The sequence below is a fragment of the Calidris pugnax genome, unplaced genomic scaffold (genome assembly GCF_001431845.1).
Source record: "Calidris pugnax isolate Ruff unplaced genomic scaffold, ASM143184v1 scaffold188, whole genome shotgun sequence".
NCBI lineage: Eukaryota > Metazoa > Chordata > Aves > Charadriiformes > Scolopacidae > Calidris > Calidris pugnax.
This window is the reverse complement of record NW_015091257.1, coordinates 11570171-11588285: the sequence shown is the minus strand read 5'-3', so window position 1 is coordinate 11588285 and position 18115 is coordinate 11570171. Positions and strand designations below refer to the sequence as shown.

Here is an 18115-nt window from a genome sequence, read left to right as displayed (position 1 = left end):
AAGTGCTACGTGCCACTGCCAGAGGCTGGGAGATGCGAGGGGGTTTGCCACTCTCAGCTTGTGTTGGAGGGCCCGTGGATTAGTGGCAGGTATTGCCGTGTGTTTGGGTAAGGGACCCAATAAACTCTCCAGGGTGAATGTTCTGTTCGTGGCCTGGAAAGCCAGCTGTGCAGTGTGGAGTACCAGGAGGACACCTACCTACTTGTGGGAGGTTAATTGTCAATCTGAAAAACGTCAGTACCATTTTTTAGAGTTTGGTCAAGCAGGCTGCCCCCAGCTTTTAAAACCAGCACCTTTTTTTTTGGACCTCATAGGTCTCTTGGCTTTGCTTCCAGCTGGTTTTATTTCCTACCTCTGGCGGGATCCTTCCACGAAGCAATCTGTGGATCAGCACGATTGAGGTGATCAACCTCCTCCACATGGAGCAATCACCTTCTCATGTGGGAGTGTGGCCCCGAAGGCCATTCGTTCTGAGGCCACATGTGCGTGTTGAGCGTTGCCTGCTGGATCGGAGCGTCCCTACTCTTGGATAATCCTTCTCTGCTAATCCTGTGCCAGGTGCAGGCGTTTCTGGGATGAACGGTTGGAGGTTTGGGCCTGACCCGGGAGCAGATGCTGCGGAGGCGAGCCAGCCGCGGGCGTACGGCTGCCGATGCCTCTGGCGCACGGCTCCTGAGCCGCACTCAGGCAGACTCCCCAAAGCAGAGAGGGTCGCTCTGCGAGGTCTGGTGTCTGAACTCGACTCTGGACCTCTGTGATAAGATGAAAACCAGAGGTGATTTCCTCTGATGGCGCGCATTCGGGTGCTGTTTGCCCCGACACTGCTAAGCGGCGGTGTTTGTTCATTGGGCAGGATTATTGTCATGAAGATAGTTCCTACCGAGTGGACTCCAGCTGTGGGCTTGACTATAAAAGCTTCCCAGGCTTGTTTCTCTACAATTAAATCTTGTCTGCAGTTAGCAAAGTGGCCTTTCATAAGTCGTTTCGGTGGTGATAGCTCCTTAAGCCCGACTAGGACACTTGCTCGTGACTCTCTGAAAAGAAGAGTTTCCCACTTATGAAACGAGAAGGCTTTCAATTATCAGATGCACATTATTCCCCAGTGCTTCGCGGAAGTGCCTGTTCTGCAGCTCATTCATTAGTGGAAAAGGGAGGGGGATAAAAATAAACTTGCTTTATTTGTGTGGCGGATGGAGACTTGCTGATCTTTGTGAGGAATTTTTGGGGTGGGAAGATGATGTGATGTGATGTACGTACTCGCCAGCTGCTTCCCTGCCTTCCAATGCTTTGTCCACGTAGTCCGTTCCTGTAGAAGCAGCGGGCTGTTCCTGCAACGTGCGATGCTGGTCACTCCATTAAGCGTTGTCTTAATGGCTTGTGTTTTGCACAGTTGTATGAAATGCACATTAATGGAGACAGCTTAATGCCATCACCCTAAAGTAATGAATTGGTATGGATTGCCATTACCATTACAGCACAGTTAAAAGCTGTGTTTGTTTCCGATTTACATTTCCCAGCTCTGCAAGCAGATGGGTTTTCAGGCCACGCGGTCGGGAGGAACCTGGCAATTCAGCTGCAACCTCCTTATTACAGTGTTTGTAGAACAGCAGTTCTGGGCGGGGGGTGGTGGTGGTGGTGTTTTGTTAACTCAGACTGCTTAAACGATACATTTCATTAAAACTGTGATTATGCTGCTGCAGACTGTATTCAGGGATCACTGTAAATCCAGTGTATCCTGTAAAGCTGGAGATGTATTGTCTGTGTAATGCAGCTTCATCTCACTGCTCCCAACAACAGTTGCAACTCTGTGGCCCTCGTTCAACTTCTCTGTTGTTAAACATAACTGTATCCCTGTAACCTCACACAGATTTCTACAAAAAGACATTTGGGAGCCATGGGAGAGTGCAGGGTAGTTAAGTTTTGCAGACCTAAGCGTGTTCCTTTTCCAATAGAAGTGCAAAGTATCTCTTAACTTTTCCAAAAGGCTTCATTGCCTTGAGTATTTGCTCCTCTGGCTTCTTGAATGGAGCCAGGGAAGCTGGTGCTCCTGCTGTTGGTAATGCTGAAATGTGGTGAGCTCTGCATGAGCAAGCTGAATTGCAATGGATCACTTTAGACAAGTGATTTTTTTTTTCTTTTTCCATTTCATAGGCTGTCTCATCGATCTCCTCTTGGTCCTGTAGAGATAGGAGCACTCAGCCCACTTTCTGGGCTTTCAGTCCATACCAACAGATCTGTAGGTCACTGCTTTAGAGGGTGATGCTGTCTTGCACCACCTATAGATTTTTTGCTTAGCATGTCAATGCATGGGCCTTTTAGTCCCTGTGGCTTTTACCAAGTGGAGGACAGATATTCTTTTCCTCATGAAGAACGGATAACTCTTTTTCTCATAATTTGCTTTTTGCTCATAATGTTTTTTTTTTTTTTTTTGCTTTTTTCTCTTCTGCATAGGTTGCTTTGAATGTTGCATTAAGTGCCTAGGAGGAGTGCCATATGCTTCGCTCGTGGCAACCATTCTCTGCTTCTCGGGGGTAGCGTTGTTTTGTGGCTGCGGCCACGTGGCGCTCACGGGGACCGTGTCTATCCTCGAGCAGCACTTCTCCACGACTGCCAGTGACCATGCTTTGCTGAGTGAAGTGTAAGTATGCCTCCCATTTCCATTACTCCACGTAACAACACCCTCATGCTAAATTTGCGTAGAGATGGATTCAAACCTCAGCCTTCATCCCTGCATATTAGGTTGCTTCTTCGTCCAACAGCACTCAGCGGTTTTTTTTGGTGCTCAAGCACAACCAACCAGTGTATCCTGCTTAACCTGTTTATATTAGCACCAATGCTATTTAATATCTTCATCAGTGCCATAGGCAGTGGGATTGAGTGTGCCCTCAGCAGGTTTGCAGATGGCAACTGAGTGGTGCAGTTAGTTCACTTGAGGGATGGGATGCACCCACAGGGACCTTGACAGGCCTGAGGAATGGCCCCTGCAAACCTCATGAGGTTCAGCAAGGGTCAGGGCAATGTGTGGGATGCCATCCACAGGGACCTTGACAGGCCTGAGGAACGGCCCCTGCAAACCTCATGAGGTTCAACAAGGGTCAGGGCAATGCGCAGTATCAATACAGGCTGGGGGATGAAGGGATTGAGAGCAGCCCTGCTGAGAAGGACTTGGGGATGTTGGTGGATGAGAAGCTCAACATGAGCCAGCAATGTGTACTGGGAGCCCAGAGAGCCAATGGGATAATGGGCTGCATCAAAAGAAGTGTGGCCAGCAGGTGGAGGGAGGTGATTCTGCCCCTCTACTCTGCTCTGCTCAGACCCCACTTGGAGTTCTGTATCCGGCTATGGAGCCCCCACCACAAGAAACCTGCTCTGCTCAGACCCCACTTGGAGTTCTGCATCTGGCTCTGGAGCTCCCACCACAATAAAGACATGGATCTGTTGGAGCAGGTCCAGAGAAGAGCCACGAAGTTGATCAGAGGGCTGGAGCACCTCTCCTACAAGGACAGGCTGAGAGAGTTGGGGTTGTTCAGCCTGGAGAAGGCTCTGGGGACATCTTACCGTGGCTTCCTTGGAGAAGAGAAGGCTCTGGGGACACCTTACTGTGGCTTCCTAGTACCTAAAAGGAGCCTACAGGAAAGATGGAGAAATGCTTTTCACCAGGGCCTGTAGTGACAGAACAAGGCGTAATGATTTCAGTCTGAAAGAGGGTAGATTTAGTGTTTATTGGTGACACAAAGTTTGAAGGGATGACAGGAGTAATGGGGAAGTGTCATTCTCTACATCCCCCCTTAGAAGAAAGTGGGATGACAGGAGTAATGGGGAAGTGTCATTCTGTACATCCTCCCTTAGAAGAAGGTGGAACTGGGATTGCACAAATGAGGGGGAAAAAAAGAGAAAAGACTGGAAAGAGCTTAAATATTTGTCTCTGCAACTGTAGCCTTTGGAAATAACCACTGGTGAAACAGGTGGGGCTTTTGTGTTCCCGAGGCATCTTTATGACCCCAGAGAAAGTCCTGGAGGCTGCATCAGGGCCAGTGCCCAGCACCCATCCCCGCTGGCCTGACCCTCTCCTTCCCCTCGACACTGAGGGACATGCAGGCCCCAGGCTCTGGCCAGTGCTCTGAACACGCGGGGCCTTATGAGACCCTTCCAGCTGAAACCCCCAGGCTTGGAAAAAGCTTTTCTCTGGTGGCAGCAAGGAATTTTCCACCAGTTAATGATTCACAACGGTGTGTGAGGCTTATCTGCCCCTAAGACACAGCTTTTAGGGCATTAACTGAAGACCTTGGTATCAGGGTCCAACCCGACACAATTCTCCTTTCTTTTTTTCCCTTTTCTTTTCCTTTGTCACTGACTCCCTCCATATGCTTGTGGACGTGGACCTGCCAGCTCTCATGCACAACCCCTTTCCATCCCCAGGGATCACCGGGGTCAGTCCCACAGCACCATTTTGGGGCTCCCCTCCCTTTGCAGGACCCTCTGTGCCCAGACGTGCCACATGGCTTTGGGACAGGGGGTCACCCACCCCACCAGCTGTGGCTGGGTACCCCATCTGCAGCTCCAGTGCCTGAGCCACAGGAACCCTGCAGTGAGCCACAACATTTAGGGAGAAACCATTAGCACCTCTTCTTCAGGCACCTCTTATGTGGGAGCGTACCAATAGGACAATGGGTATTGGTTTTAAATTGGAAGAGGAGATTTAGATTAGATGTTAGGAAGAAATTCTTTCCTGTGAGGGTGGTGAGGCACTGGAACAGGTTGCCCAGAGAAGCTGTGGGTGCCCCATCCCTGGAAGTGTTCAAGGCCAGGCTGGATGGGGCTTTGAGCAACCTGCTCTAGTGGGAGGTGTCCCTGCCCATGGCAGGGGGGTTGGGACTCGATGATCCTTAAGGTCCCTTCCAACCCAAACCATTCATGATTCAGAAACTGACTCACGAAACGTCCTGTTCTTCCATCAGTCTTTGAGTGAAATTGAAGAAATTGCAAAAGCAGCTGTAACAGGCAGCGAGTTTGAAATTTTGGAGAATTGTTGACAGTGGTTCTTGTCAAGTCAGCATCAGCAGGTGGGGAAATGCATAATTCCTACCAAAGCACCTGAGGATTTGGGCTTGGTGGAAGCCTAACAGGAAAGGCAAGGGAGAAGAGGTACTAGAAGGGGGCAGATAATTTAAGACCATGTAAACATAAAATAAATGAAAAATAGGCTAGTAAGGCACCCTTTGGAATAGATATTTTTTAACAGGGTCTCATATTACTAATTTCTGGTAATGTGCATTGAGTCCCTTTTTGACTCTTAATGATGGTGTAATGAATTTTTCTATGCTCTCTCAAATCATGACTTAATATTTTCATGCTTTACAGCACAGATGCAACAGATTTATCCTGTTATTTTTAATCGGTTTGGAAAACAAACATAACACTTCCCACATATAATTTTAAATGAGCAATATTCTATTTTGGTACAAGGGATGTGCTATCTCTCTGGACAACATTTAACTATGTAAATGGTAGTCATCAATTTTCTTTAAATTAAGCTGAACCACGCAGGTGCTCCTTGGAGATCTATGCGAGCAGCTACTTAGCGGAGAGTGGTAAGAATTGAAAAAAAACATCTGAGGAAAAATGTATTTATTCTTAGAAAACTGGCAGTACAGATGTATAAAATTAACCTCTCTGTTCTGTGAACACCTTCATCCAAAATAACCATCCCAACAATCAAATGACTTTTAAGAAGGCATAAGTTGTGGAGAAGTTATGCTAATAATGAAGTATGACTTCTGCAAGTAGTGCTGTATGGAAGATCTGGCATTCTGGTCCTCCAAAACAATTAGCTTCAGATACTCAATCTGATTATATTCAGAAATTATTCTTTCCATTTACATATTTCAGGCAGAGTAAAAATACCATGAATGTCATTGCAGATGGGATATTTTTAAGGAATCGAGAAGTTTCTGAAATAATATATTAATCTCAAATATTATATCTCAAATAATAAATATCTCAAATAATATATTAATTCTCAAATATAAGCACTTCTGAGAGAAGTGCTTATACCATGAGCCCTGAGCTCTGCTTCCTCTGGATGGTCCCAGAGTACCTCAGACGGACGCAGTTCCTAAATATTTCTTCTGTTTTTTTAAAATGTCATTACACTTTGGGGAGCTCAACACTGCTGTGACTTAAGGCACTGAAGCCACCTGCTCACTTGGCAGTACCCTCCTAGGCTGTAGAGCAAGCCATTCCTCCCCAGGAGAAGACACTGTGCGTTTGCTCAGTTTTTTGTATCAGAAAAGTATCACTGAATTTACAGATTTTTGCAAACTTACATTAACTGGATTTTACAGGTGCAAATGGTGAATTTTGGGGACTGATTCTGCAGAACTTCCTTCTGCTAAGCCAAAGGAATCACCACAGAGCATGGCAGCTCAGCCAATAGTTCAGCTCCAGCCTTTGCCATTTCAAAGCCCTGTGTTATCCCTCTCAGACATTCCTTGAGTTGTCAGGCTCAATAATAGGGGAGGAAAAAAAATATCTCCATGGTGGAAGCATGAAATTACAGCTTTGTGCTGGTGACTAATGGCAGGCTGTGTAAGAACTGCAGCACAAACAGGGGGTGCTGGAGCAGATGCAGGACTGATGTGCATCAGTATCGCTGACCTGCAGAAGTGGGGCGGTCGCAGCAGTGCTCTCCTGCAGGCTGCTTGCTTAAAATGCATGAAGGAGCCTTGAACTGTGTTTCTAGAAAAGGAATTATCTCATACCTAGTACGATTTGGGAGAAGGGACTTTGTTTATATAGGACTGAAAGCTAATTATATCTTTTTTTCTTTTCCGTTTTAGAATACAGCTAATGCAGTATGTAATCTATGGCATCGCATCGTTTTTCTTCTTATATGGAATAATCCTTTTGGCGGAAGGTTTTTATACGACGAGTGCTGTGAAGGAGCTGCATGGAGAGTTCAAAACCACAGCCTGTGGCCGCTGCATCAGTGGAATGGTGAGTAGCATCAGAAATGGGAAGAGTGGCCTTGGCTGGCTAAAACCTGCTGGGCCCGGGTTGACTCCTGTGTTTTTGCACAACAGTGTAGTGCTGCTGCCTTTCTTTAACCCCTTATGGGTGGTCAGGGTCAATCCTCGTTGCGGGTCCTTCTTTGAACTTCGAGGATGCTTGGTCAGATCCAAATGGTGCAGAGAAACTGTCAGGGTGCTGCCACGGCCTCTCCTGTCATAAAGCTGAACCCCCTGGTCTACACTAAGTTGATGGAGACTGCTGATTTTAAAACACTCAATGCGAGACAAAATGAAATTTGCGCTATTAAACATCAGCACGCTCGTGATGATTAAAGGCAGGCTGCAAAATGGCTGCAGTTTGCAGAGCTATTTAAATAACAAACTGTAATGCCTCTGACTTTCCATAGTCAATTCTGCTGGAGGATGTCTGGATCCTTCAGACAGACAGGAATGAATGCAGCTTTGCAGCGTCTTGAATCGAGCATTGCTGTCTTGCTTTTGCAGATGGCAAGAGGCATAACAGATACAAGAGCGAGTCTTTTTCCCAAAGCTGAAACACTTAAAGCCTCAAAGTTACAAGGCATCTTCCCTTTGGTACCCTTCTGTATCAGAATGCAATTTGAAACAAAGTTTAACTAAAAATAAAACTTCAGATTCTCACCCACGTTGCCCCCCAGGGCGCACTCCGCAAGAACAGAAACCGAACTGTGTTTCTGAGACAGGATTTCAAAGCTATTTCTGAAATTCCGAATTCAAAGCTCGTAGTTCTGGAGGAAGCTAAAGCAGTGTGACAGATCGCCCACGGGAAAGAGTGGGTGAAAAGAGAAGAGGCTTTTGATGTGATTGTTGCATTTTAATATACAATCTATATCCTGTACTTTAAAAAATATGTACTTTCAGCTGGTTAAATACAAGAGAGATGCGTGTTTATTTTCAAGAGGGTTAACAATTTTCCACTGTGCTGTTGGATACTTACTGAATTTTTCAAGAGCTAGTGGCAGACGTCCGATCACTTTCCAGTTAAGCAGCTATTCGCTTGCTCTCTTTCTAGCAAGCATGATCTTCACCGAGGAGCAAAATTAGATCTAAAGCCACATTTTCCAAAGATCCAAAATGCAGTAGAAACAGCCCCATATGTGCATCTCATTAGAGCGGACAATTGCTTGTGCAGTTGAGTTGTTGCAGGCACATGATTGTCAGCTGCTTATAGAAATACCAGGGTGACACAGGGAAATATGACAGAAAAATGTGTTTTCACATTTGCCCATATTTGTCCACACAACAAAGGAGAGAATTTAGCAGCTGAGTAACAGCTTGGAGCTCTGGTAAGACACAGCAGTGTTTCATGGTGATAGTCACGGTGTCAAAACGCCTGTAAGTTGCTGTGTGGTGGTAGAGCTGCATCAAACACCAGGGTTAGGACAAGGCTTGTGAGGAGATACAGTGTCTTAACAGATTAGTGGCTGCAGCTGGGTACAGACAACAAAGTTTTGGATATACAGTGATTATTATTTTTTTTGCCTCTTTGATCCTCTACTAGCTACTACTACTACCAGTAGTAGATCCACTACTACTCCTCTAGTAGGTCCTCTGCTTCTTTCTCCATTACATTACCAAGCAAGGTCTCCTGAGAGGCAGTCCCTGTCTATCTTGCATAAGGTTATTGCAGAAGAAAGACTTCCAGCTTTCCCAAGTTATTTATGTTGGCTGTGGTAATGCAGAATGGCCATTTCCCACAGTTATCACATTAAATGTGAGAGTTAGCATGTTTTTTCCTGGCTATTTTAGGAGTTAAAGGCTTTGTGCACTTCCTCTCATGCACAGTTCCACACGTATGCAAACCCATAGTTATGTATAGTGTATCTGTAGAAATCCTTTAAACTGATCCACTTGGTCCTTACCAAAATCCAAAGAGAGAATGCTCAATCCTTGCATAAAACATACAGGTCTGGTGTATGGCACTATCTGATATGGAATAGGGCATTTCAGTTCAGTTGTGTGTAAATTAAAGGCTAGATGGGGGTTTTGGGGGCCTTGGTTTTGCAAGCCTCCCCATATACACCGCCTTTGTTGACTGTAAATCCTAACCAATCGCTCAGCCTTTGCTGTAGTGTTTGAAGTGAGAAGTTGTGGATGCCCCATCCCTGGAAGTGTTCAAGACCAGGCTGGATGGGACTTTGAGCAACCTGCTCTAGTGGGAGATGTCCCTGCCCATGGCAGGGGGGTTGGAACTCGATGATCTTTAAGGTCCCTTCCAACTCTAACTGTTCTGTGATTCTAAGTGTTGGTCAGCGGGTTTGGAAAAAAAAAAAAAACAACAAACTATAAGGATGTAAAGTCCCACCCCTGCAGCACTAGTTCAGTCTATCACTTCTGGGTCAGGCAGAGACAACCTCTCCCCCCAGAGCCCTTCCCACATTTGCTGCTGTTCTCTGTCACAGCAGGTTCAAGTAAGATCAGTGCTTTACTGGAAGTAAAGCCTTTCCAGTCCACCTACAGTTAAATAACAGTAAAAAGGGAATACAAAAGATGGAGCAGCGTTCCCCCGCTTTTCAAGTAGGATCCAAATTCTCACCAGGAGGAAGGAGCTAGGAACAGATGCCAGAGCTGCTGTTTCACCATCAAACTTGGAAAAGAGAAGGAAAAGGGAAGATGTCCAGTAGGAGGGGGAAAGTGGAGATTTCCAAAGCAATGAGTGCCATACCTTACAATCTTACCAAAGAAAATGCACATAATAATATTTTTTTTTAAAAGCGCAAACCCAAACCAGCAAATGTAAATAGGAAATCCATAAGTCTCCAAGGTGAAGTAACTAATTTTCTTCTTGGCTATGTGTATTAGATCAATTGAATCTTCCCGATCCGCTGTAACGGTCACGGTATGTTTTCAAAACCAGCTGTTCTCAAATGTTACATTCAAAATGGATTTCAATAAATCAGGGACTACGGGAGAGTTCTGTGAACATCAATTCACTATATTGTTTTGATTTGCAAGTTGTATAGCAATGCTAGTATGTTACAGTTAATTACAAAAAAAAACCTCCTTACATTGATTTTTGTTGGAATTTTATTGGTTTTAGCCTACAACCAGCATCCCTGCTTAGCTGAGAATCTTGATAAATTAATGGACTGTTCTTTCAGGAGGTCAAGCTGTTTACTCAAGCAGGCTGATGAAAAAGGAATTGTCTGAATTACTTTCTCAGTAGCACTTAAACTACCAAAGTATTTGTAAGCAACGAGAATACTGATTTTATTTGTGCTTGGAAATCAAATGTTTTAATACTTGACTTCTTGAAAGTATGCTTAAAGGTTATTTTGAAGCCTTTTGAAGGAAAATGCAAGTATTCTGTTCAAAGAATAAAGGTGAAGTACGTGTGTTTTCTCTGTCCAGTTTGTTTTCCTCACCTATGTGCTTGGAGTGGCCTGGCTCGGGGTCTTTGGCTTCTCTGCTGTGCCTGTCTTTATGTTCTATAACATATGGTCAACTTGCGAAGTCATCAAATCTCTTCAGACAAATGTGACAGTTCCAGGGGACCAGATCTGCGTGGATATCAGGCAATACGGTACTTATTTTAATCCTGATTAAATGCTTTATCCTTTCTCCTTGGTCTGTCTTCAGTAGTGTTGTCTCAGCCTTATCAAAGGAACCAAATGCAAAAGCATCTTGTATCTCTGAATATGCTATTACTTTTCTAATTAATTCAGATTACAGCGATCTCTTTCCAGATGCAATCAATTGAACTGAACTGGCAAGTCATTTATCTAAAATGATTTTGTAGCAGTTTCCAATACTATAATATTAAGTTTAAAAATAGATCAGCCTCAAAATAAACTGCTTAGAAGCAGTGCTGTGAAATAGATAACCAGATTCTGGGCTTTGAACCCGTATGCAGATATTATTTCCTTTCAAAAAAGCTGTTTTTACATTTTACACCTGAAGTTTGGTCTAACAATTACTTTCAGTTAAAAGACCAAACACCTGCAATCAAGAGTCTGCCTTAGCTGTTAATGAATTAATACTGCTTTCTGATGACACAGAAACCCGAGGGGGGTGCAGGTGGGACAGGAGTGGGGACAATAGCTTAAAATAGGGTCAAGCTTTTCAAGTAGTTTATTCCTTAAGGTGATTTTTTCCTGAAGTTAATCTTTTCAGCTTCCCTTGTGCAGAAGAGCTTTTGTCACCGTTCCTCCTGGCTTCCTTTGAGCTAATATTTTCTAGGAACGTTTCTTTCTTTGGACTAAGTCATTCAAAGCTGAGAAAACAGATTCAGAGCTGAAAAAGGCAGAAAGCTTGGATTTGCTTTCCTGTCCAGGCTGTAAGTCCAGTAGGAGAAGATAAGATAGACTAATTTTAAAAGCGAGAAGTCCCAAATCAGCTAAATGCTTGCATCTTATTTTAGCAACTGACAGCAAGAGGCCTGGAAGACACTTTTCTTCAGCAGCAAGGGCTCGGGGTGCAGAGAGATGTGCTCCTCAGCCTTTCTTGCTTCTCCTGGTTGTTTCACAGCTGTGCAAGCCCCACGTGGGGCCGTTGCTGTTCCTCTCATCAGTAACATCATTTGGGTTTCAATGAGTGATGGGAGGGAGCAGCTCCTTAACTTGTGTCACTGAATTGTCCTCCTGGTTTTGGATGGAAGCGGTGGCTAAAAGGCTTCAAGTGTATATTGCAGTCGCAGAGGAGCAGCTGGCTTTGAAGTAAATCCTGTAAAATCTTTTTGAAAGCCATTCCATCCTGAGATAATTTCAATGACCTGCCCCTGACAGAGTTGCTAATTCCAACCAGCTGAGTTTGAAATGCAAGTTATATGGGGGAGGCAAACTGGTTTTCTCCTGTTTCAAATGGCTTTTGCTTAAGCTTTACATCTGCTACAGGCCTAAAAATTTAGGTTATTTTAAGTCTGCTAGATCCCGTTGACTTTTCAGATTTTCAGTCATGTAAGAAAAGAAATTGGGAGTACATGAGCAGTGTTCACTTAATGCTTTTTACCTGTTGGAACTAAAACAGAAAAAAATCCTGTTATTCTTCCCTCTACCTCCATATTCCCACTCTTCTCCAGTCGTTACTTGTTCAAGTAGAACTTAATCTGGTAAGTGAGGTGCCAAGTACCTCTGAGCAGCAGATTATCCCTGCCAGTGCTGAGTGGGGGAGTAGGCAGCGTGTGACTGGACCTGAAGTGCAAAAACCCAACCAACCATTTGGCTGCCAGATGGAAAAACCACATCTGAGAACATGCCTTGGCAGGGAGCCGCCGTGTAGGGAGACAGCACAACTTGAGTGAGTTGTGATCATTCCTCCTGCCAACTCCAAAGCTGCACTGGTCAACGCGCCGATGCCCAGAATGGGAACACAACTGGCAAGTGGGTGGAAAAGCTGAGAGAGGAACAGAAAGCATGTGTTGGTTGCTAAAATCAGTGGTTTCTTTTGCTGTGGTGTTATTTCAGGTATTATCCCTTGGAATGCTGTACCTGGCAAAGCCTGTGGCCCGATTTTAGAGAACATCTGCAACACGAATGAGGTACAGACACATCGCCCGTGTGCGGCTTTTGCCTCCCGGTCTCTTGGGCACCATTTAATAAATAACTTGGTGAAAGTTTTTGGAGAAAACTAGTACTAATAGTATAAAGAGACTGATTTAAACACAACGCTGAAATTATTCTGTGTTAGGTCATCTAGAAAATGACAGTTATTTCAGAGCATATTTATTTTGTAAAGCTTTGAATACCTTGCAACAAAGATGTTTTTATTATCCTTACTTTCTAGAACAGTTGAAATGTATTTTATACTATGCTCAACTGCTTCAATGTTTTTCACGTGTTTTTTTCTCTAGTTCTACATGTCTTACCACCTGTTCATTGTGGCTTGCGCTGGAGCTGGTGCCACTGTCATAGCACTGGTGGGTAGCATTTTTTCCTTGTTTTATTGTGTCACGTGTTCCTTTCAGGCTTAAGATGCTTTAAGATTACATTTTGTGTACCTTAAAAACAGTGATAGTAGACATGAAGGAGGGCGAGCTGTAACTGCCATTATTTGCTGCTATGGTTTGGTCATTAAAAGTCAGCAAGTCCCAAACTTTTGCTTTAAGAAGCCATCTTAACCCACCTCCCCCATCTTTAGAAAAAAATTCTTTGCATGCCCTTTGAAAATCCTGCTTCTACCCACTATTTCTTTTTTTTATTTCCACCTTTTCATTTTTGGTAGTTTATTCACCCGCTTGTAAACCTCTTGTGGTTTTTTTTTTTTGTCTGGGCCCAGGCAGTTTGACTAGTCCAGCTCTGCAAGGCCACTTACAGGTAGCAGTTGGAGAAAGGAACATTACCAAGATGCCTTGCTTCGTAAGGAAGCTTAAGGTTTCCTCTAGCTGCCAGCTTCTAACCTGATGTCAGCCAAAGCCAGGTGTAATACTGGTGTAGATTATCCTCTCCGGATAAAGTTATTTATCTTGCATCTTCACCCTGGAAGAAGCTCAGAATAACGTCTGTTGTAAACGTGTGGACAGTTGCCCATTTTGTGGGCTTGAGCCGTCACCTTGTTGTATCTTACTCTCCTGTATTTTGTTCTCTTCCACCAGCTGATCTACATGATGGCTACCACATATAACTATGCTGTTTTGAAGTTTAAGAGTCGGGAAGATTGCTGCACTAAATTCTAAATTGTATAAGCCCAGTAAAGAGCTGCATTGCGTAGCTTGAAATACCACTGACACCCTAGGCTAAGAGTCTAGCTTTCTGAATTTTGTTACAGTAATTGTAAATAGCTTCAGTAAGCATCATTTAGCTTATCAGATTAATAAAATGACTTCTTGTATATGAACTATGATGTGGATGAGATCTGGCTATTTTTTCATGTCGAGAGGATTCAGTTACTGTAGGGGTGTTTATAAATCATCCCTCCGAAGATGGGATGTTGCCATTTCAAGTCCCCACTTGCTTTCTAGCAGTCATCTCTGAAACAAATACTGGAACGGTTCAGGGTCAGAATTATTAATTTATTCTTCTCCTGAACACCAAATACAGCCCCCCTGAGTGTACAAAATATATATGATACAAAAGAAAAGGAACGGTAAAGCAGTGCCAGTCTCTTTTGGCAGGAATCAGAAGCCCAGGTATTATGAAATAGTTGGCTTGTATTTCCAGTGCACGGATGATAAAGCTGATTATTTTCTTTTACTTCATTTTTAAGTAATTGCCAAATCACGCTCGCTCTCTGGAAGGAAATACATCCTTGTATTAGCTCTGCGTAAAACAATCACATTCTTTCTTTTGGACCCTGAACTTGTAAGAAACCGCGTATAAATAGCTTCTGTTCTTGTATGGCTTGCACTTTAGTAACTGATTTCTCAGTAGCCAGATCTCAAAACTGTAAGTATGACTGCACGGGAAGCAAAACCATGCATAGGTCATAGAGACCTCTTTACACTGTTGGGATGATTAAAAAAAAAAAAAAAAAAGAGAAGTGAATCAGTGTTTTTTGGATGTAGATTTTTTGCATGAAGTATGGTGAAAAGAAGTTGGGAAGTGGTGAATGCACAAGCTAGAAAAAAATCCACACAATAATAATAATAATAATAATTAAAAAAAGAACCAGTTGCTACGTAAGATATAAAACTCTTCACTTGAGGTTGGACAATGGAAGTTTAAAATGTAGTTATAAAAATATACGATTAAGACTTCTTAACCCAGAGATTGCATGCTTTTGCTTAGTTTTGGACTCATGTTTTGTTGTTTGATTTTTCAATATGTTAATGCAGCCTTGTTCACGTAAATAAAACAGTTTACAGTTTCAGGCTTTTTCCAGGGGGAGGGTGGAATTCTCATCTGCTTGTTGGGGGAAAAGACTTCCCAGGATCTGGGCTTGGATCTGCGTAACCACCACAACCTTAGGAAGCAGTTCTCCTGAGCACCTCCTAGTTTACAGATTACAGATATCGCCACGTACAAACCTTTTTCCCTGCTTCCCCCCCCCATTCTGCATTTTAATTGATCCGTACGACTCTGTAGCTCGTTTTATTACTGTGATACTAACTTCCTCTACATTGTGAATAACCAACTGAAATATTAGCATGCCGAGTTCTAGAGATCTTTGAAAATAGCCTCTGTGCTTGTTTTAATAACAGAATGCTTATTAACGTAGAGTAACTTTTGTTGTTGTTTTTGTTGGTTCGTTATTTTAAAGAGCGTCTATTAATCTAACTAGCAGCTTGCTTTGCCTCTTGACATGCTCACTAGCCATCATGCTCACCCTTCTCTTCCAGATCCACTTCCTCATGATACTGTCTTCTAACTGGGCCTACTTAAAGGATGCAAGCAAAATGCAGGCCTACCAAGATATCAAAGCAAAAGAAGAGCAGGAGCTTCAGGATATCCAGTCTCGGTCAAAAGAGCAACTCAATTCTTACACATAAATGTTTGCCACAGTAATTCAGCAGAAGAATTCTGTAGCTCTGACAAATCAACAACTAGCTGCTCTGCAGTACAGATGTGTGTCTACCAAACAAAATTAGAGAGAAGTGCAAAAGCTTCACATTCCAGCTCCTGGAACACATTCATAGGGAAATCTTCCCATGGGTAATCTTCCATCCTTTCATACAGAGAATGGAGGGTTTTCTTCCAGGCATTTTAAAAGGCAACACTTCACAACAAGTGACCAAATTATTCTTCTTCGAGACTTTTTTGGGTATTTAATATTTGACACGTTCCACAGCATGACCATGTCCTGCACAAAAACCGTGGCAGGTGCTCCAAACCAGCAGGCAGTAGATCTCTGTACAGACCTTAGGGCCAAGGCACGTCTCGCGGTGGGTGATTTAGTCTCTTGGTTTTTATCCACCACACGAAACCGTGGCCCTTTCCTGCTGCCCTTTCTGACATTCCTAGGTTGCAGCAGGGCTGTCTTTGACCCCTGGTGCCCTGGGCCACAGGAACAGCGCTCTACTTCTGTGCCACGCTCTTGTTTTTTTATGCTGGAGCCCTCCTGCTCCTGTGCTTACGTGCGTGTTGAGCAGATTGTCCCAAGTTTTAATCTTTTTAGTAACTATTTAACGGAATGTAGATCCCCGGATCTGGATAATGATCCCCTTCTTGGAAAATAAATGTCAGCTTTGCCTTAATATTTATTTTCTATAAATGTCTTAGCATTTATATAGTGGCGGGAGACCATTATCCTACATTTTAAGGAAGTGAAAAGTGTTACCTTATTAAAATGACACTGATCTGACTATTCCAAATGAGCGGATGAGAAAGTTTGCAGAGTTTTACACAAACAATAAAAATTACAGCCATAAAACAAGAATACAGGATGTCCACCTTTCTCTATCTTGGTGCTTAGCAAATTTATAGTCAGTGCTTATGTGTTTTCCTTTTTACAAATTAATTAGCACATTAAGAAAATGTGGTGTTCAGAAAAAAAAAAACAAAAACAAACTGGTGCCATTTTAAAGTCATTTCCCATAGAAGTCTGCCTTCTAATTAATGTTTTTTTTCAGAAGCATTCAGTGATATCTTGAGTATTAGTGATGGTATATTTGGTGTTTGTTCTATATGATATATATATATAAATGTTGGGGGGAAAAAGTAAAATACATTAGTCATTTGAAAAAAATTAAATATTCAAGTCATGCCCATGTTAAGCTGACGTGTGGTTTGATAGTTTTGACTGTTTGCTGAATATAAATCAAAGGAAGCACAAATTTCTTCAAGTCAGTATTAAGAGAAAAGGCATTTGGGGGGGGTATTAACTTCAAACGTCATTTTTTTTGTTAAATATTGAAGTCTAATTTGACAGTTTCAAAAAAGGGGCAAAAAGTTGATCCATGTAGAGCAACTATGACAAAATAGCCTAGTGTATGTTCTTACCTGTTGCATGAAGGAGACATTTCTACGGCAATGCAGGTGATGTTCTAGCCCAGTGTTTGCATAAGGGTAATAATGGAGGCAGTGTCTTAAAGCCTAATTCTTTTCTAATTCAGTGTAGCTATTACTGGGAGTTTTTGAAGTTTTGTTTAAGTAGTCTAATATTTTTATGTAAAGAGCATTAAATTTTGCTATGTATAAATTTTTGTAACCTAACAGTGAATCAATATTTTCTATCAGTGCCAAGGGCTTCCTGTAGTTACATCCAAGTGTTAAAATAAATATTTGTAGATAATAGACAAAACACTTGTTGTACGCTTATTTGAAAACCAGACCCACAGCTACTCCCTACTAGTGCATCTCTAGGCTTTTATGTCTCTATAAAATAAACACGTTTAGTTCAGTAGTACCTGCTCCTTCCTGGGGGAGGAAGGGATGCCCTCGGGAAGTCGGTGCGTGGTTCCGAGCATGAGGACGTAGCAGCAGTAGTTCCAGGCCAGCGTAATGCAACGAGCACTATCCATCCCTTTTGCCACACCACGAGCCTCGCCGAAATCTTAATCATCGATGCCGACGTTGCTGCAACATCAAATTAAGCAGCGTGGTACAATTAGACTAGCCACCCAATCACTTATCTTAATTTCTAAAAGCAAAGTTTGTTTCCATCACGTTTTTGGTACGCCGTGTTTCAACAGCCGATGAATTCACAAGACAAGAGCTTTGCTGCTTTTTTTTTTTTTTTTTTTTTTTTTTTTTTTTTTTTTTTTTTTTTTTTTTTTTTTTTTTTTTTTTTGCCCTTAAATTCTGTCAAACTTGGCTTCACGTTCATGTAGTTAGCTCAAGATGAGCAGCCTCAAATGCAGTGCAAGTTGTAATATATGCTGCCAACCTAAATTACTTCATTGATTTAAAAAAAAAATACTGTATTTTATACTGTAAATAAAGTTTAATGATCTTGCCTATAATCTACCTACAAAATACAAAGCTTAAATAAAGATGAGTTCAATAGCATTTTTATTTGAATCTCTCCGTTCTGGGCTGGTTAACACCAACAAGGTGATACAGGAGATAAGGCTGCTTTTAAAAGCAGTTATTTATTTCCCCTGCGTAGCACTAAAAGGGGCACATCTGCTTGGGGCTGTCACAAGCCAAGGGGCTCCAGGGGACACCTTTAAAAATGTGTAATAAGCATTGAGTTTTGTGTTACCTGCACACTGCTACTGTGACCTACACTCCCTAACAGTTGGAAGGGAAGGG

The 18115-nt window shown here is 42.8% G+C and overlaps 1 protein-coding gene across 5 annotated transcripts in view; it reads left to right on the top strand.

The window, feature by feature from the left end:
* GPM6B (glycoprotein M6B) overlaps positions 1 to 17162 on the top strand; it is a 45573-nt gene extending 28411 nt beyond the window's left edge. For 3 of the 5 annotated variants that reach the window (XM_014960227.1, XM_014960229.1, XM_014960226.1), the window contains 6 exons: positions 2452 to 2638; positions 6840 to 6996; positions 10401 to 10572; positions 12452 to 12525; positions 12838 to 12903; positions 15262 to 17162. In XM_014960227.1, the coding sequence (XP_014815713.1) occupies positions 2452 to 2638; positions 6840 to 6996; positions 10401 to 10572; positions 12452 to 12525; positions 12838 to 12903; positions 15262 to 15411 (806 nt within the window). In that variant the 3' untranslated portion in view covers positions 15412 to 17162. Of the gene's footprint in view, positions 1 to 2451; positions 2639 to 6839; positions 6997 to 10400; positions 10573 to 12451; positions 12526 to 12837; positions 12904 to 13578 lie in introns of all 5 variants that reach the window. The other 2 variants (XM_014960230.1, XM_014960228.1) reach the window with 1 other exon arrangement.
* Positions 17163 to 18115: the final 953 nt, after the last annotated feature.